At 42.3% G+C, this 20,895-nt stretch overlaps 1 protein-coding gene across 1 annotated transcript in view; it reads right to left on the minus strand.

The window, feature by feature from the left end:
- Window positions 1–1,969: 1,969 nt before the first annotated feature.
- The window catches only part of NIPAL2 (NIPA like domain containing 2), a 46,661-nt gene continuing 27,735 nt past the window's right edge, over window positions 1,970–20,895 (minus strand). The window contains exons 4-11 of the mRNA XM_031590900.2: window positions 19,894–19,953; window positions 17,833–17,954; window positions 12,484–12,580; window positions 8,127–8,262; window positions 5,720–5,808; window positions 3,952–4,015; window positions 2,621–2,715; window positions 1,970–2,307 (exon numbers count right to left, since the gene is read on the minus strand). Coding sequence (XP_031446760.1) covers window positions 2,213–2,307; window positions 2,621–2,715; window positions 3,952–4,015; window positions 5,720–5,808; window positions 8,127–8,262; window positions 12,484–12,580; window positions 17,833–17,954; window positions 19,894–19,953 — 758 coding nt within the window. The 3' untranslated portion in view covers window positions 1,970–2,212. The remainder of the gene's footprint in view (window positions 2,308–2,620; window positions 2,716–3,951; window positions 4,016–5,719; window positions 5,809–8,126; window positions 8,263–12,483; window positions 12,581–17,832; window positions 17,955–19,893; window positions 19,954–20,895) is intronic.

The raw sequence follows: 20,895 nt of genomic DNA on the forward strand, positions 1-20,895 counted from the left end.
TATGGGTTTTTACATTTCATTTGTACACTGAAGAGAAAATACTATATCTCCTTCAGCACCCCTGAATCATGGAGGCAGATTTCTGAAAGATGCCCAAGGCCAGTAATTTTAACAAGAAGCAAACAAATCATGTCCCACTTTACGTCCCAGGTCATAGAATGAAAAACTATAGGCCTCCTATTTACATCTTAAGCACATGTTCTCACTTGAGAATCAGCAAGTTACTTACATTTGACATACAAGAGGCAAGGGGCAAAGGAGGCACAGAAGTATGCCCTTATTCCCTGCAGAAAGCGTACAGAATCCAGTACCTTTTCTTTCTTGAACTTTGGAAAACTGAACTTAAACTATGAGAGGATAAAGGAAGGCTGCGGGAAGGCAGCTGGTACAAGAAAGGTGCAGACACTGAGCCCTGTCCGGTGCCAGCTGGAAAAGATCCACAGTAAAAAACAGCTCTGCAAATTTCACAGCTGGAACATCGCTTGAATAGGAAAATCTACAGAGCTGTGCACACTTTGTTTGAAGTGAAACCATCTCATGGATCTTTGGCTCTACCTATTTTAGAATGAAATAAACAATTACTTGGGGGGGAAAAAAAGGGAGATCTCATTTCATCATATCCCAATGAAACAAAATCTGCTCAGCCTACGGCCCATATCCATTACAGCAGATTAATCCAATCCCAAAAGAAGTATCTTGTCCAAGATGTGAAGGCTATTATTGAATGCTTTTCAAGAGCAGTTTTTGTCTCAGAGGTGTGTGAACATCGCAGCATCAGCTGGGGCACGCCAGACCTACCAGCAGGGTGGATGGGCACACCATTAATGCCCAGCAGCAGTTTTCTTTCCAGGAGGCTGGGAATGGGGGACACTGCAACCTCCCAGACCTGAGCACTGCTATGGTCCCCCATTGATGTCAGCTCTTCAAATAAGTGTAGAGAAACTACCAATTAATGAAGGAAAATTTGTGCAGTTATCGTGACTCTAGTGACCCTATGTTTTACAGGCTTTCCTCAGGCAAGATTAACATGGGTGTAGTAAGGGTGCAAAATTTGCATTAATTTATATTTTAGGAGTATTTCTGCAATACCATAGAATCACAGGATAACTGAGGTTGGAAGGAACATTAAGGCCCACCCAGTTCTAAGCTCCTGCCATGGGCACGGCTGCCACCTGACATCTCAGGCTGCTCAGGGCGCCATCCAACCTGGCCTTGAGTGCCTCAGGGATGGGGCATCCACAACTTCTCCAGGCAGTCTGTGCCAAGGTCTCACCACTCTCTCCTTCCTGCTTAGAAGTTCCTAAGATTTTATAAATATTTTTACCATTCTATCTATCACACAGAGCTTACTCGGGGTGCTGAAATACATATAAAGAGAGAAAGCCTGGATCCCTCATTTTCTCTTTGCACTTCCTTCACTAAAACCCTCTTTTCCTAAAAACAGTGGCTAAGCCTCAGACTAGACTAGACTAATTTAAAATACGGCCAGTCCAGCCCAGCACTCAAGAAATGGGAAGGATATAAAATGCCACACTTGATTGCTCAGCTCCACCTTGGCTGGGTATCTTGCAAATACATGCATGTGCACCAAGGTTTATGACAAATGCTCTTTTCTTTCCCCCATCTCATATAAGAACTTATGTCCTTTGAAGATAAGAGAATTAGTCTGATAGCAAAAGATAATCAGGATTTTCCCTCTGCACATAGTAAAAATGTGTGTACATGATTATTCATACTGTATTTATGCCTACAATTTTGATTCTTGAACAAGCAGGGTCAGATTTTTAAAGGCAGTAGATATACAGCAGAATATTTTTAAGTCTCTCACAAAAATCCTCTTTGTTTCCCATATTTGTGCATCTATGCACATCTGGGGGTTTTCAAAAACAAATTTTAAAAATCCTGTCATGTGTCTATTTGCATTTCTAGGCAATTAAAAGTCTAAAAATATCCCTACTTGTCACTAAGAGGCACTTATACTTCGAGAACGTTCTGTTTCATTAATGGTTATTGAGTTTTTCTTAAGGCTTTCTTTATCTACAAAACACATTTGGGACAGCCAGGGGATAAATTAAGTAGGATTAAATAACATATGACTCATCAACGTGCAGGAATTCAATGTCTACTTGAGTACATCCAATGAAAAGGTGCTGCGGATTCTTGTTCCTGTGGCATTCCTCTTGTTAAGTGGAACGGAAGGTGCCTTCTTCTTTCAGCTTTGACTTTTCCCCGAGTCATCTTTATTATTCAAAGTGCCATAGCATGAACCGTAAGAATCTGGTTGTATTTTGCCTGTCAATTTTTGTCCTAAGGAAATGGGGTGAGAGAAGGGAAAAACAACAACTCCGTGAAGAATTTTAATAAAACAAATCCCCCAACCAATCCATCATTTGAACATTCCTTGCTCCAGTAATCACTGTTTTCATTTGACTGGTTGTAACAATAGCTTGGAAAAACTCTGAAAAATTATTTGAAAAATCTGTTGGGAACAGGAATAGAAATTAAGGGAACAGTATATTTATTAAATACGACTAGAGCACATTTCTGACTCAACTCTCCTAGGTCATTCCATTAACTGATATCTCATTTTTAAACAGACAGGAAAAAAAGTCCTACTTACCAGGAATACATCCACAGTCAATATAAGGAACTTGTAAACGCTCCTCTTTTTTATTTACTGCAATTACAAATACACTGAGGAAAGATAGGAGACACCTGCAAAATAACAGTGGCATCGTATTATTAGGAACAGTTCACTGCATCTGAGATGAAAACTTTTACCCATGTTTCTTGTTCAAGGATTTCCAAACACAAGCTGCTCTGTTTTTAAGGAACCTTTTCCTGCTGGCAGCTCTGTACCTTCATCTTGGTCTCCTGTCAGACTAGTTTGTGCCTTCTGAAGCTTTTCAATTGCTTCCAAAGGCTTTGCAGGAAAATGATGCTTTCAGTAACATATACCTAATCAAATACCTGTGAGTGTGAGACCACAACCTTTGGATTCCTGACCAAATCTTGACAGAGCATCTCAGCTAGCACTGCAGCATTTGTGATTTCATCAACAACTCGGGCTTGTTGCAGACAATCAACATCTCTGTTGTTTTTCTCACTTGACTGTGTGTCTCAGGGGCAAGCTGTAAGCCAGGAGCAATGAGAAACTGCTACACTTGGACAAATCTCCTATCCATTCTGTGTTGGATACATAATTGCTACCTCCTGCCTGCCAAATCCATGGTTGGATTTGCTCATCTCCATTTTCTTTCACTTTTCCCATAGTCATGCAACACTGCAGTTCTGGGCATCTACTGCAGTCTGACTGCAGGGGACGAAGATGTCTGCAGCTGTCAGCCTGGCTGTTTGACATCAAGGGGACAAGATGGTCCCGCAGTTCTGGAGGTGCTATTAACCATCTATAGCCCATCCTTAAGTAATATTCACCTCTCTCCTGAGCTGTTGCTGTGCTGATAGTCATCGGATTTCTGGCTTAGGGCCTTCTTCAAATGTGTTTTTACAGCTTCTTAGCATACTTCCTTGGCACAAGAAGATCCTTGTAGGCAAACAACTCCTCTAAGTGCCCACATCTAATGGCATCAAATGGCAGCTGGACATGCAGGTGGAACGTGCCATGGGAGATTTCTCACATAGGTACAAGCACCCCTACAACATCATCTTTGGTGGAGAGCATTGGAGGAACACTTGCTGCTAGCTTTTCATACCACTGTGGTAGTAGTCTGCAACTATCTCACACACATTCTTACATATTTGGATTCAAAACCAGGCCTCCAAACTCCCATAACATAGATATTAAGTCATTCCTTTAATGTCTTTTCATCCTACTATTCCATAATGCTTTAATAACAAGACAGGTTCTTCTTACTGAGAAAAGAAGGGGTTCCACAAGGCAATGCTGTTGTAGTACAAGCGTTTGTGCAGACTGCAGGCCGATGCACTTACCCGAACAGAAACATGAACACGCTCAGGAAAGCTGCACTTTGGAATTCCTGATAAAATATGACCCCTGGAATGTGACAAAAACAAGAATTGCAGATCTTGACTGGATTCCAAGTGATATGAATTACAGCTGGGAGGGTCAGGAGCGGTGTCATGCTCAAGTGGAGCAAAAAAATGCCAAATATGGTATTAATACACATCGTGGTGGGTTCGTATTATATACCCGTATGCCATTATCAAGGCTTTCTCAAGATACTGCAAGAGACTGGAGAAGATTTAGTCTATCAGGGTGGAGCATGTGCTATGTTAGTAACTGCACAGATGTAGGGTATTTTTTGCATTGTCAACAACAGTTTTTGTGCAGGTCAAACTCGAAGTCTCACTCACAAGCATTCAGCTAGCAGGTTCCTCATGGATTTAATTAAGCCACTCCAACAGTGTGGACACTTTAACTCCAATTGGGAACAGGTTTTTGATAACTAGCTGTGTCCCTGGTATTTGCACCAAGTTAAGGGCTCCAGCAGCCAAGTTTGCCAAATCCTTCTGGCTGAAGGGATCACTAATTCTTTCTGGTCACCCCTCGAACAGGAATTAGCACCTCTGCAGTGGAGATGACAGAGCCAGATGTGTTTCTGGACCTCAGCTGTCCTAATGCACAGCCAAGTGTATTTGTTTTAAACCACTGATGAGCATAGTTTTGCTTAGAAACACCAGAGTGTGAACCAGAGCCACTGAAGTGTGTCTATATATTCAAAGACTGCAGCTTGGGATGGGCAAATCACAAGAGGAGGTATCTTCCACCAGTATCCCAGCAAGATTCAGCAGAGCTTGTTCTCTAAGTCCTACACTGGTTTAACTAACCTGATGCAAATGCATATGTATCCAGTCTCAAAGCCATTAAGCCGTTCCTGAATAGGTACTTGATCTCTTACGGAGGCACAAGGCCAATTTCCCCATATGGCTGCAAGAATGCAACCCCCTTTTGGAAAAAGTCTCAGTCACAAACTGTAGGCCTCCTAATGCAGGTGCCGAGGCAATCTGTGCACGAAGCTAACTCCCCTTCTCATTAATGGCAGCTCTGCATGAGAAACTCCTGCGCAGCAATGACAGGAAAGCCCCCAGTGTGTGCTAAAATGAGTCATAAATGTTATAACAACACGATCATTTTGGCTCATTGCTGATACAGCATCTTAGTTGTCCTCCCTGCTCATGTTCTTCCACTCTGCACCATTTCCAAGATCTGAAGTTCCTCTTTAACAGCACTGAGTTCAGAGTTCTCACCCAGAATAAAATACTAAATGCTTAAAAGGTCTTTGGAGTCATTTTATTTCCTTCACTTAACCTACAATTCCACCTTCTGAAACTGAATATACACTAACTACTATGAAGCACAGCTGGTTGTCATTTGAGCAGTTTGCCAGGCTGTTAAAATTACTCTACCAGCTCAGATACGGGGAGGTTGGTGTGCACATGGGAAATGCATTTGCTTGATGTCAAGATGCGGCTAAGATAAATGCAGGTAATTCTGGTGAGCCACTAAGGCACAGCAAACTGTACATATCAATTCTGGAAATGCCAGAATTCAGTATTTTTTATTTTGCTTTGAAAGTTGCAAACTGGCTCATTTTTCAGAGCATAAACACCTGTCACTTAGGAAAACCTTTTTGTGGAGGCAAACGTGACTGGCTTGTGGTCCTGCCTGAAGACAGTAATGTCTGAAAACTCAGTGTTTAGAAAACCATTCTATAGAGACTGAGAGTCAGAAACCAACCTGAAATGATGGCGCTCGTGGTGCAGAACACAAAGTTAATGGGCACAACTGCCCTTGCTTCATATAGATGCATTGCTTGATTTAAGAACCTGGAAAACAAGTGTTATTGCACCACTTGGCTACAGGAGCTTCATTACACGTTAGGTAAGGTTAAGCTGGCTTCTGTCAGTTCAGTGTGACCATTTCTTACGACTATAACAGTCCTTGACAGATGGGTATGTGCATTGAATTCACTTGCTAGTTTTGACTTTGCAGAGTACAAACAACAAAAAAAAAAAGAGCAAAGCAAGAAAGTTGGAATAGATTCTTCTGGCCATAGACTGCCATTGGAGAGACCTTTGAAGCGCTGCTGGAAAAATTGCCTGCCACAGATAAGGGAGGAATGCTAGGATATTGCTGGCCATGGTGTGCCTCAGCTCTTGGAAGAAGTGCTGCCAGGGACAAGTTGCTCTAATTTAAGCAGGTTGGGTAAGGATATATTTCCAGCACGGACATGCATATGCAACTCCTCATAGAACTGTTGCTCAGTCCAACTTGGCTAAAGCATGTATTTGCATGTTTATCACCCCATGCAATCACACCCAGACACACACAGTTCCACTGGAAAAGTCCAGGCCTGTGCTCCTCGGGTTGGAAACTCTCTGCTGTGGTCTGCAGAAAGGCAACCCAAACCCTCATCAAAATAATCAGCAAGAATTTGCAGGAGCATGTGAGTGTGCACTGCATAGAAACGTGCAGCACTGAGACACCAGCCATGGAGCAGCCCACACATTCTGCATCAGCAAGCAAAGAAGGCCAAGCACTAACCCACTTCTAAGGAGACCAAAGCCATCAACATTTACCCACAAGGTGATGAATCATGAGTATGAGCTCTTGGATGCACCGATAGTCTGTTATAGGAACGGTGCATTTCGAACTGAAAGAGAAAAATCAGAAGACTGAAAAGTGTATTCAAAACCTATAAAAAGAGCCACACTTAAATGTTTCAGTGGTACAATATATGTGAACAGTAAAAATCCAAGCTTGGATCTGTTTTAGCCATTAAAGTAATTGCATGGTTATTTTAGCAACTGTTGAACAGTCTCCATGGTGCTTTAAAAATAAAGAAATCCTACATATCCACAGGATAGTCAGGATTTTGAAGTCATTGAAAACACCTCATTATTTTCTCCCACTTGCAACAAACTTGGTCACAGGGTCTAAAATAGTGATACTGAGCCCAGCACTGAGTCCAGGAGGATGCAGCAGCCCAGGCTGTCATTGTGAGCTGACATGACAGTCAAATAAAATGAGAGAAGAAACAGTGAGAATGAAAAAAAGTAAACTGACAGCACTGTCTCCATTAGAAAATGTTTCCAAACAGAGGAAGGATCAAGAGTCACTGAGCCCAGGAAACAAAATGGGCACATTTTCATTTTGACCCAGCAAAAAGAAATAATGAAAGTGTTGGCAAGGAGAGATTAATTCAGCAGCTTCCTATTTACGAAACTTTTATTTCCTATTTTTAATGCCCTGAGCTGTTGTCCTGGTGAAGACAAGCTGGTTGTAAATCACTCCACTATCAGTTATGGCGGAGTTCCTGAGTCAGCCATGGAGAGTCACTGCACAATAATGCATGGACTTTCTGATTCCACATGGAAATGGTACGTTCTGCCACAGCAAAGCTGGATTGGCTCTTCTACCAGAAAATAATCCTGCAAGTAAATACTGGAGCAGCCTAGATGAAATTACTGAGTGATGCTATCAGCACCTGAAGCATAAAGGGAAGGGACTTTCTGTTCAGCTGCAAGTCATATTTTACCAGCCTGCCACCCCCAGCAATCTGCAAAGGCAGCCTAAAACAATCACTTAACAGGCCAGAGGCCAGCAGGAAAAACTCTGATGTCTCCCACTCACCAAAAGCTAACTACTTCCTAAAACAGCACAGACATACAAGGCAGCAGAGAGCAGCATGCACATGTAACAGAAGCTGGGAGAAAGTGGGGGTAAACTCTTCTTCAGTATGATAAGTGACACGAGCTAGGGACAAGAGGTGCAAAGTGAGGGTAAATGTGGCCATTTGATTATTCAGCACCGAAGGTTTCCGAAAGCAATAAAAAAAAATATCAGGAATATAAATTTCAAGTAATGAGTCTAAAACTTGTGCCGAAACAAGAACCATATTTGGCCATACTTTGTTTAAGGTGATAGTGAGAGAAAGCATCTGTCTAATTAATCAATTATGAACTGAGAAATAAAGCCTAAATAAACAGTATTATCAGTTGTAGACAATTCATGCATCTGTCAGGGTTCTGCCAGGAATTTGCTGCCTTTAAGAGCAACTTACATCTAGGGTCCATGTCAGTGCTGTGGAGAACTGACAGATAAATTGATACAAAGGTGAGGAGATAAGGAGAAACTCACTTACTTGACCTGGAAAACACAAGAAGTTGCCATTAAGATGAGCATGATATAGAAAACAGGGTAAGTTAGCTGCATTTTCCCTTTGGCAGAGAGCATTATCATGCTGGCCACAGCCTTCACAGCAATGACAGTCAGAGAAGCTGAAAGGGAAAAGGAAGGATTAACAGGGCAGGACCCACAGTGGTGACCTCAGAGCATCAGTGAGAAATGTGCCATGGAATTGATGCCTTGAGAGACACCGAGGTGGAATTTGGGCACCTAAAGCCAAATGTGTGATTTATAAACATTTGCTAAAAGTTGATGTCTCAGCTCAGAGCAGCCTTAACCGTGTGTGTGTGCTTTACTGATGTGTTTTGCAGGTCTTGCAGAACTGATGTCTGCAACCTTGCATCTGTCCAAAGTCTCTCTGCTTTCAGTGTGGCAGAGGTGACGGACTAATAAAATCTTGCAGTATGTGAGAAAGAGACAGAAATTGAGCTGGGTTCAAAGAAAGACTCCATCCATTTTCTGCTGCTGAGTATATGCCCTCCACAATGGGCAGAGGTGCTCAAATAGCCTCCACATCTGCCAGACATCCTTTATTCAGCCTAGCTGTTAATCTGGAGCCCTTGTTGCATTGTGCAAGCATGAGAGGCCTCCTTCTCCATTCAGAGAAGCCAGTACACCTACTAGCAGCCTGCATGTGACATGGCAGCCAGAAATAATTGCTAACCCTCAGGATTTCTCTGCTGAGACAGGAGCTGGTCAGAGCTGATGGGATCGTGTCACCAAGCACTTAACTCTCCCCACAGGTTGTGTACAGGGTCCAGGCAGTGAGCACAGGGTCTGCGCTACATGTCAGGGGGTGAGTCTTAAGACCAGAGAATAGTATGTTTTCAATCCATTAAATCATCTTCAGTGCATCACCAAAAAAAAAAAGGTCCCAGCAGACGATGATATGGTATACATCAGCAGTTTGGAGAACTCTTGCAACGCACATCTTCTAGAAAAGGGGCTGAGAGCTGAGCTAAGAGCTACTTCAGGATTCCTTTTGGAGTGCGCTTGTGGTTTGTTGAAGCGAAACCAAGGAGGTTGTGATGACTGCAAGAAAAAATACAACAAACTCAAAACAAACTGATAACGGTAAGAAGAATCAGGGTGCAGCGGTGACCTTCGAAGAGAGGTAATTCATTGTCAGAAGCACCGCTCCCCAGCTGGGATCCAGTTCCACCCTGTTCCAGGACTGGGAGTGTTGGATTTCCGTGTCTGATTCATCCTCCTGTCGCTGCAAAATTCAGATTGGCAAGGCAAGCTGTGCTGAGCAAAGAGTTCAGAGCAGGGGCCCGGAGGAAAGGTGGGGGAAGAAGAATGGATTTGGGTCTGAGGTTTTGACTGCAAGCATTTTTCTTACAGCAAGTCCAAAAGTTCAGAGGGAGTTTAGGAGTTGTATGCACTTGTGATGATCCTGCTCATCATCATGGAATTCACTCCTTTAACAGCAACCTTTGCACCTAGTGCTTTACTTCCTGCTCTATAATTGAAATAGGTGGAGTAGTTCACCAAACACAGCAATAACAGTGAGCATGATGGGTCAAATCCTGACCTACGCTGGGGCTTATGATAAAAAGCCAAAAACACACAAAGCCCCCATCAAGCAGCCCACATAATAACGGAGGTTTGTGTTGCAACTGGGAGAGTTATTATTTTGGAAAGAACACTTCCAGGTAAAAGTCAGCAGTTTGAATTGTCCAACTAAGTAAAAATTGCCGGAAATTAGTTTTGATAAAAGGGTCATTACTTTCCCTTATATTTTTAACAAACCAGAAAAAGTAAGCAGGAGGGATTTTTTGGTTTTGCTGTTATTTTTGTTTTGGCTTTGTTTTGCTTGAAAAGATGGAATGCTCTTTTAGACCTGGAATAGGTTTCAAACCCCTAGGAAATGGTTTCTCTGTCTCTAATAGAATGACTCCTTCCAAGCTAGTGTGACAAATGATGCCACTGTCCAGCTGTTAGAAACTCAGAAATCCCACTTTAATCTGAAATATTTTCCCCAAAACTTATGATAACTCCCAGTATAAGCATGAGGTAAGATGAGTCTCACCCAATGGACTTGCAGATTTACAGTAAGTAAGATATTTGCAGATTTCACGATCACCTCTGCATTTTCTTTGTAATGGAAGTAGCTTTCACATCCAATGGAACACGAAGGCTGCCTTTTCTTTCTACATTTCATTTACATCCATGTGAACCCTCCACCAGGAATGAATCTGTGCAGATGTTAGGTAAGGCAGAAATCCCCTTCCGTGAGCTGCCCCTGAGAATTTTGGGCATGGTGACCCCATTCCTCATCTGCCTGTCCTGCAGCCAGTCCAAGTGCCGGGAACACACGGGATGGCTGTGAGCCCTCCCTCACATCCCCATGGCTGTGCCCAGCAGAAATGTCAGATAGGAAGCAGTGCAGCTCTGCAGGGACTCCCAGGCACCAGGACAGCTTCAGGAGCTGGAGGCAGCCACAGTTCTGGACTTCCTGCTTGAGGGAACTGTCTGAATTTAAAAATTTCCCATGAACCAGGATTTGTTTGTTTGTGCCTCTTTTAATAGAGCAGGAATAATGACACATTTTTCCTGAAGCTGCACATGCTCACCACAACGTCAGCAGCCACCAGCTGCAATTGTTGTTTATGCTCGATTTCAGCCTTCCCACCAAGATGCAGTGAGTGCCTCCTAGGCTTTGCAGATCTTCTGCTGCTCAGCATCACCATACATCCCTTTGGCACTACTGGTGTTGGGACTGGCAGGCTCCACAGCAAAACAAACACATAGGGCTTCACAGCCTGATGGACCACCTCTCCTAGACTTGGCCCAGATGCCTTTCTGCTGGGTCTGCCCCGAACTGTGGAAGATGAGCATGGAAATCCATCCTGAGTTCTTTAGCTGTGTGGCAAGGACGCTGAAGCTCTCATTGCCCAAGAGCACTGAGGGGTTGGAAACTACTGGGCAGCTCAGTGAGTTCTGCCAGAGCTGCCAGGCTCCATGCTAGGAGTTGTCTGGGCTCGCAATCTCTTCCAAAGCAAGAGAGCAGTCAAACAGACTGATGACTTTTGGGACTCTCTGTCTCTGCTTCATCCAGGGAGAAGGAAATCCTTCAAGACTTCTGCAGAGCTGCTGATCCTAATGTTCAAGGTGCTGGGAAATTTAGTGGGAGGACAGTCCCAAAAAGGTAGATATGAAAGGAAGTCTGAGCTTTTCAGCTAGGTGAGAAGCCAGGCAGGAGTCTGGAAGAATGTGGCCAATAAAATCTGCATGTGTTTTACAGTGTATCACTGGCAAACTTCAATTCAGTTTTCAACCAGTGGGATTTCTGAGTTTCAATTCACATTCAAATTCAGTTTTATCAAAACAGTTCTGACCAGCTCAATGAGAAACGCTTTGTCTCTGTAGGATGACACATCCATCCAGTGAACACAGTGAAAATACAAGGGCTTCTCCAACCGTAATGTCTCCTATTTGATTACGTCAGCCCATGACATCAGAGGCGGATGTTGGTGGTATGGAAGTAGAGGTTGAACCTTCCCACCAGTATTCTGTTACATGTTGTTGCTGTGTGACAGATGGCAGCAGAGGGACAGTCTGACAGAATGGTGTCTGACGTGGATGTGTGTATGGAGATGGTGTACCATCAGGGTTTCATAGATAAGTTGACAAGACAAAGACGAGAAAAAAGATGGAGCAGTGACAAATTCTTAATATATGCCTGCTTGCAGTGGAGCTTTAAAAGGCAGCCTCCTGGTATTTTTCACAACTGGTTCCAGTTTGACTTCAATGAAAACTACCTGATTAAATGCTCTCTCTTGTTTCTTGGGTACTGATTATTTTCTGGTGGCAATGTTAATCAGGGGGCAAACTTCAGTGACCTGCTGAATGCTTGCTCTGTTTCTAGAAAGATGGTGAAGTACAAACACCCATACAGTCACAAAGTGTCACTGCATACGCTTACAGAGTGCTCACACAGTCCTAAAATGTTCTAGCTTAAACAGTTACTGATTTTCTCAGCTATCCTGCTCTGCTCCACAAAACAAAGTTTCAAATAGTTCACTTTCCCAAGATCCAAAGCATTGGTTAGAAAAGCTTCACAGTATTGTTGCACACACCATATTCATATAAGGAGCTCTCTAAAGAGAACTAGCCCCAGCGATGAGCGCAGAAACTACATTCTGTAATTGGCTTCCCTCTTCAAAAAGACCACAGTAAAATGACGTGAAATGTTTCGGTGATTCTCCTTCCCTTTGAAGTGACCCTAATCTAAACTGGTTGGAGAGTCTGGGTGACAAGGAATTATCAAGTGACTGACAGGAACATCAAAGTGAGTAATACGTTCTTACCCAGCATTGCCACCATCATTAACGAAACCACGATGTGCTTCACAGCCTTTCTTTTGTAAAAATAAAGGAGAATGCAGAATATTATGATTTCTAAAATCTGGAAGTAAAAGGGAAGAAAGTTAGAGCTGTAAAACTGTGTAATAAATGCTTTATTCAAAGGCTTTGAAATGTCATGTTTTGTACTTCTAGCTATATTTTCTCATGGGATGACTTTTAAGGTGACAGTAAAGATATCTATATTTACTGAAATTAATTTTTTCAGAACTTCTGTGTTTTTAATTCTTATAGAGTAAGGGACTTACCTGGGGAAACAGCAGTCTTTCCTTATGGATATGGTATTCTTAGTGTCACTCCTTGTGATGTGCAGAATTATGCTTGTTGACCTTTTTGCCCTTCTTCCAAGCCCTGCTCAGAAAAATCCACCTAACCCAGTCTTTCTGCTCTGACTTTCTGCCATACATCATCAGGGAGAAAACATTTATTTGCTGTGGCATTTCTCAGATGGCAGGGTACCTGTCAGGAACTCACCTGGAAAAGCTCAGTGACACACCAGCAGACCACACTGCAGGACAGCTGCAGCTGCTGAAGCACTTTTACTCTCACTGCCCATGGTCCAGACTTGCTCCCTCAATAACATCTGACAGTTGGTTACATTTATGGACTTGCTGTTAATTTGTCTCATTGCATCACCACCTCAGCAGAAGCTTCCTGCTGTTCCAGCTGCCCAAGCCACCTCCAGACTTTTCTCTGTGCTTAGTGGTGCCGAATGGCCTTGGGGAGTGACTGAGCTTCAACAGCATCCCAAAAGGATGGGGATTCTTCACCTACCACGCATAATATAGTTAAAGGATGGGGATTCTTCACCTACCACGCACAATATAGTTGCACAAATGCCCCTCTTTGCTAAAATCAACAGAAATTGCAAGTGCAGAAAGCCTCTTGAAAACAAGAATGATGGGACCTCAGGGGTACTGAGAGCCTCCTGGCCTGAGAGACTGGGTGGAGAAAGAGAGGTTTGTGCACATGAGGAAGTAACTGAATGGAGGAAATAGGACAAAAAATGAGATTGTCATCGGTATTGAATCTGATTATTTTCATTGTTTTACCAGTGAAACAAGTCAAAGAAAAACGTTGCCTCTACTCCTTTGGTTCCATCAATACCTTATTATTTTATATTTTATACAGTCCCTCCATTCTTAACACAACACTCCAATAAAGATCTGGGTGTTGCTCTGTTGCTATTTAAAAAGAAGGCACTGAATGGTTAGCAGCAGTAGTTATATAATGTAAGACTGCAAATTTCTCATCATGGAAAATAAGTGCACAAGTAAGAAGTTGTCAGCTGCATTCGGCAACTAACATTTTCTACCACACTCACTCTCCCCCAGATTATTAGTGTGCAAAAATATGAACAGAATGTGGTATGCTTTAATTCACTTTTGATTGACTTTCACACTGATCTCTTGCTGTTGAAAACAACTGAGATACCACTGCATCTAAAAACAGTTCAAACACAAATTTAGATTTTATAATTTTATACCACCATTCTTTAAAGAAATTCAAGCGTTTCTTACAAGAGTAAAAAAAAAACAAAAAAACAAACAAAAAAAAAACACAACTTTTTTTGGTAAATGTTTGAATGTAGGAAAGCATTTTGCTGTTGGTTAAAAGAAACAAAAACATTTCTGGACTAAACATTGTTCAATCATCTTTGCAATCTCTTGCAGAATGCTGCTCTCCCCTCCCTCAAGAACAACACCCCTAGTGTGCCTGCAGGAATGAAAACTGGGACACCATATGGTAGAACGAGGCCTTTGCCTCAGCCTCCCAGTAAGGAACCTCTGCAGCCTACCCAGCTTCATGCAGCAGTGTAACATTGGTTATGTTTCAATTGGGAAACAAAGCAGAAGACATGTTAGCAACTGCAGGCTTGTGAGTTCATCTTGGTCTCCCTGTGGAAAACTGCAATGGTTCTGAGGGAACTCAAGAGGAAAAGTAAAGGTAGCAGCTTCACTGTTTGTGCCACTGGCAAACACATCTCAGGGCCTAAGGGAAATATCACATTATCCAGCTGCAGTTACAATAGCCTTCAAATAGCTCCAGTTGCTTTTTGTTCTGTTTTTATTTTAATCAGTGAACAATTGCTAGTGGAATAGAAGAAAGCTCTGCTAAGTATCTCCCATGTGGAAAGGTCCTCATGTTGAAAGAAGTTCCAGAGATGTCCAAGAACTCTTCCTCCATGATGTGCTGGCTCAGGAGGTGAAAGGCTCAACAGGCTCAGGGTGGGCAAGCAGAGTGTTGTGACAGGGATGGGGACATGGCAGCATGTGACATGGCACTGCAGGACCTGCTCCCATGGCCCTTGTGGAAACCTGTGCAGAGCATGCATAAATGCATGAGACTGCCTGCTGTAAGCAGCCAGCTGTACCTCGGTATCATCCATTCTATATTCCCTAGACAGCTTTAGGAGATCCGGTCACCATGAAAGAAAAGAGAAATGCCTTTATATGCAGCTGAACCTAGGAATAAAGCAGATGCTTGCTTTTCAGGGCTGTTATTTAAGTTTATACAACTCTCCTTTTGCACATTTTGCATGAAATAACAAAAAATTAGTTCTTACCTCCTGCTGCCCAGCAGCCAAACTTCTCTTACCATCAAGAGGTCCCCTTTAATCAGAAGACAAGGGGAGGACACTGCACTGAGTCACACTGCAAGCGGAGTGGATGGCTCCTAACAAGACCTCATGCAGATGGGGTCCTTCCTGGGGGTGTTCTGGCTGTTGCCTTTGGTTGTGTCTTGAGAATTACTCCAAATGGTGCTCAGTTTCAATGGATGTTAGCTGCAGTTGTGTTAAGTACAGCAACCAGGAATGGGAAGCGTGTAGAATCTAACAACTTTCTTAATATATTCTGTTTATAGAACTGAAGGAACTTGACTCATTTACAATCATTTTTACAACTGTAACTGATCTGCACTGAAGTCTTCTCAGGTCCACATTATCAACATTTTTATAATTGTGATGTTTTCTATGTTTCTAAGCATTACCAAACCTGGAACAACATACTGCATTGTCTGCCTCAGTTGGTTTTCTAAGACATACAGCAATGCAGGGACCAATGAACCAGAATGGTCTCCTAGACACTTTGAAGGAAAAACAGAAATGTTTTGAAACTGATTTTACAGATATTAAAAATTAGCAACCCAGTGCTCACTACTCTTCTGTTTAGGGAAGTCTAATAGCTTCATCGATAATTGATGCCTTCTGCAGTGACTCAAAGTGTGTATATACAAAAAAGAAAGCAAGCTAGGATAGCCATTCCCGCTTAGACATGAATGCAGAGTCTCAGAAGATGGCTCAAAGTTGTCTCGTGGGAACCACAGGCTATTTCTGCAGAACTGCACTGATGCCAGTGGTGAGCCACAGGGGGATGGTTTATCACCCACACAGAACATTTTGTACCACTGGAGCTTTGTATTCCTCAGCAGACCATACTTCAGGACTACTTTTAGAAAGACCGTTGGACTGCTTTATGCTGTTGCAGTCTCCTTTCTATATATATTTATATTGGAAACTCGGCAACTTCTGCTGTAGCTGTGCTTTTATTATACATTAGCAGCAGCCAACCTGCACTAGAAATTTCACAAACAAATATGAAGAGCTAATTCCCTGTCCAAAGAGAATATTTACAGCAGGGTTTGCTTGAACTTCCAGCAGCATGCCAGGCACATCAGGCTGGTACCTCTGGGTCTCTTGAGGAGACTTTAATTCTTCCCTTTTCTTTTGACACAAAGAGCTCAAACCAAATGAATCTAGGGAGTAGAAGGAACAAATCAAGTTTGATTTGTTGTTGAATCAAGAACACTTACTATGTAGTTGCTCCATTTTCCCCTGCAATCCATGCTACAGAACTGGATGCTGGCTGAGTCAGGGAAAAGAGAAAAGGGGAAAGGAAGTCCAGGGGTTACCTGTCACTTCCTTATACTTTCTCCTAAGAAGAACAGAATAAAATCTTCCTACGTATTCAGCTGTGTTCTTATTAAGTGTTCCTGAAATTAAGTCTTGGGGAAAAGCACTTTTTCAACAACCTGTAAGAAAATGTGCATATTATATGGCACAGAAGTTTGTGGTATTACGGGGGCTGGATGGAGAGTTGTCTCCTTCCACCTTCTTTACACAAAAGGGTGAGGCAGTAGTTGAAGTCTGTACCTAGAATGACAGTCTGTTTTGGTACCTATAGGTGGAAGCACATGCTTGAAGAGTATATCCAGTAGGAAAAAGAAAGGGTGCTGAAGCAACTGAGTTTCTTGTTCTGAATTACCTCCTTAAAGGGTCCCCCTCCCTCTGCTAATTACACAGACTTGCTGAAGCTCTTGTCAAAGCTGAGGATGGCCTTAGTGAGTACCCCAGAACTCCTAGGCATTGCTTTCACAAGCCAATCTGCTACGTCTAAAGTGCATGCTATGTTACGTATGTCTTTGGAGTGTGACCATTAATTTCTTTCCTTGGGTTGGATTATCATATTTCAGAAGCTTTAAAAGTGCACAAATAATAGAGCAAGAGGATCAACTTTTGTTTTGTTATCATGTACTTTATGCTCAGTAAGTACCCTCAATGAGTAATTAATACATATATTTTAAATCTGCAGGCTGGATGATGCATAAAGACCCTCAGTCTGCCTACTCAGTGGTTTTCTAACTCAGCTTCCTCCTGGAGAGAAACCTGGGCACCAATCATCTAACCCAAGTGAGAGAAAAGTAACCACTTCTGAAGCATCTTTTACATTCAGCAGGAGGAAAAATTTTTCAGAATTCCAGAGAGGAAGAGAGAGAGAAATTCCTTCTGTTCACTTCTTGTCTTGTTCCTGATGCTAATTACATACATCAAAGAAAATGCATGGATTTGAAGCTTGTATGCGGATAGTTTAACCAAAATGCCATTCTTGTATTTAATTCAAACTGCAGTTCAGATGAATCTGAATGGCAGTGAGACAGGCTTTCTATCTACATTTCAGCTCCATACAAAGCTCCTTTGGGGCAGACTCAGCAGCATGTAGATAAAATGGGGGGGTACAGAAGAGCAGAGAACTATTTTCAAAAGTGCAATTTCATTACATTCCAGAAAAGTGCTGTAACTAACATATATATACGCAGACAGTATGGCATGAACACATATTTTGGTTCAGCACATTTTCAGCTTGGAGACTGGAGCTCTCTTTCCTGTGAAAACCACACAGGGAACAATGCCTGTACCTGCAGCAGCAGTTTTTCTGCCACGAATTCATATGGCTGCCCAAAGCCCAAGAACCCCAGTTTCTCTGATTTAGGCAGAAATGTGAACCAAATACTCACCACGTATACCAAGAAAGGCCAGCTCACTAAGTCATTCTGTACTCGTCTTGCTGTGAGCTCCTGGGGTACATTTGGAGCAAATGTCACCAACAGGTATGTCCCTACTACTGCTAGAGTCCCTCCTTTAAAGAAAAGGAAATAATGACTTGTTAATACATGTAACTGTGGTGATTCTTGCTCTCCAGCTTCCTTAGAAACAGCTTCAAAAAGAAAACTGAAGTCTTCTTGATCAGATCTGGGCTTAGGTATTTGGACTGTCTGGGGTTCTATCTAGTATACAATTTTTATTAAAGACATAAAGAATTCTGGAATTACAAAATAAAAAGCTGTCAGTAAAGCCTCATGGATTAGGGTCACAGTGCAGCAGCACATTTTCATTTATGCTCAATTCTAATACCAAGTGCATTGCAAAGAATTGATCTTTTGTATTCTTCATAGGCACAGTGCAGGTTGCAGAAACTTCTCCTAACCTGGAAGACAGATCATCAACCAGCATAAACATACTGCTCTCCTGGAGTCACTGCGCCCACAGAGCTCTGCACCAGTGACAAACCTGCCGTGCAAACATTAAGTGCAACAGATAGGTTCTAGTCCAATGCTTATGCAAAGTTGTCAGGAAGCCAATGTTTCAGCCACTCCTTGCTGCACTTGCAGACCTATGAACTGTTTTATAAAAGTCTGATTTGCAAAAGACTGCTCAGCCATTGGGTTGCTGGGGCCCCTTTTCAAGGTCAGACTTGCATTATTGTGCTTTTAATAAAAATCTGGAAGTTCTGCCGTGTGGACAGCCAGCTGACAAACACAGATGTTCATTGAGTTATCTAGATAGAAGTGAGCTGATCCTGAGCTCATAAGCTGTACTGGATTAGGGAAGATATTAGCTAATCAATTTTTTTTTTCAAGCAATCTTCAAAATTCTTGGCAAACCTACGAATTGGTGTGGAGTACAATGCTCAGGAATACAAAACAAAGCACATCCGGAGGGTTTTGCTGGCACTGCTATCACACACAATTTCTTTGGAAAAGCAGCACTGTTCTATATTTATGTGCTCGCAAAAACATCACCATATTTCCCATCATACAGCTCATTCCTATGGAATGTAGCAACATTGTTAAATCCTTCTTGCATAGTCTAACTCACAAAAATAAAATAAATCAGTGCTGAGCACTAGTTAAAACAACCCACAGTTATAAGGCCATAAGGGAAACACGATCAATTGAGGGGAGAGGGGGAATTTTGAATGTAGCAGCTGAGCTGGCAAATTTGGATCTCAAACCTAAATAAATATTATATAGTATTCCTGGAACAATTCTGAATGGATCTCTCCAAAACATTCATGAGAACAGCTGGGATGAACTTGTTATAGTATGGACAATCAGGCCTAGATGCTGGAAGCTCTGCAGTAACACCAGATGCCCCATGGCAGGTACCTGTCAAGTGTGCTCTCTATATCGACAATGCTTGGTGCAAAATCCAAATTCTGAAATATGCTTGTCTCTCACTATTACAAGCAGGGCAGTTTTGATATGTAAAAAATCTTGGACACACACACACAAATATGACATACTTTTGTAATGAAGACCACATTTCCCAACAGAACTCTCGACAACATGATTGCTCGCTCTTTGAAGTGATAAAATTAATACCAAAAGGGAATTTGCCACTTTTAATTGAACTCAAATTTTTGTGCAATATCTATGCAGTAAGAAAAAGAACCTTGTATTTGAATGAATAACTCAGTAATATCATTAATTTTATTAGAATTTACTCACAAAGATAACGCTAAATACAACCTCAGAAGTAAAACCAGACTATGAAAATAAATCTGAGCAAAAGGACACATAAGGAATGAGTTCTGGCTATAAGCGCAGAGGATTTGGGAGCGCAGCCTGTTTCACATGCACTGAAGATTCTCCCTCTTTTTGTCACTTCTTCCCGATTTTGTAAGTAACTGCCTCAAAACACTCACTTGGGAAGTGGGAGTGTGAAGTGGGGGGTTGCATGAGAGCTTCAGCTTGCTAAGCATATGGCCACACACGTCCATATTAGCAAACACTTACCCAGTATATCTGCAGCCCTCATGGTCTTCTTTAGGAATAAGACAGAAATAAATGCACTACCTAGAACAGAAACATAAAGTCTTTTATATATATATATATATATTGGATAGAATATCAAGTGCTATAGCAAAAAGCCACCCTGAGCCAAGTATAAATATATCTCAAAGCTGTTGCACTGTACCATGATATAACCAGACAGGAGTCCATTCCAGCAACCAACCAATACTTAGTTTTGTATAATTTTAGACATAACCAGCATGCTCTTACGTAGTTGAAGAGCTGCAATACCCTTCCTATCTCCCACACAGACACTACATAAACTGCCCTGATTCAGTCATATGTGGAAGCGTCAGGAAACTTGGGCACTGATCAGTCCTGCTGTTCCACTCCCTATTTTCCCCTCAACTATCTCCATGGATTCAGACAAGGCATAGAAGGATAAATTTCTGCTTCTCTAGACTTCAGTGTATTAGAAGCCTGTAAGTGAAGTAGCAGAAATACAACTGAGAGAAAGAAAACCACTGAAAAAGCCTAATGTCATGAACAAGTGGGAGGAGGAACTAGTACATAGGAGGGCTGCCCACAGTCTTCTAGAATGACTTGTAATGAGAAAAATGGAAGTGAGCACTTGAGATGTTCACAAAAATGGAAATGAACTCATCGTTCCTCGGCAGCTCCATCCCTTGCCCAGGTTTCCCACTTTGCCTGTAGCAGCTTCCAGCCCAATCCAGCAGCAGGAAGTGGGTGAGCACCAGCAGCCATCACAACAGGATTTCTGGTGAGCAGCTCACTGTGGACATGTGCTAGAGGAGGAAGAAGGGGTTTGGAACAAAGATGTACCTCTAAGATTGTAAGATAGCTGTAAGAGATGGCTCTCTTCCAGTATGCAACATTAGAGCATCTACATCTAAGGGGAGGCAAAAGAGGCTGAATAGCTAAAGGAGATGGAGAAAACCCTTTGGGAGGGGTGCACTGGTAATGTTAGATTTAGAAACTTCAAAG

The sequence above is a fragment of the Phasianus colchicus genome, chromosome 3 (assembly GCF_987193195.1).
Source record: "Phasianus colchicus chromosome 3, bPhaCol1.hap1.1, whole genome shotgun sequence".
Taxonomy (NCBI): Eukaryota; Metazoa; Chordata; class Aves; order Galliformes; family Phasianidae; genus Phasianus; species Phasianus colchicus.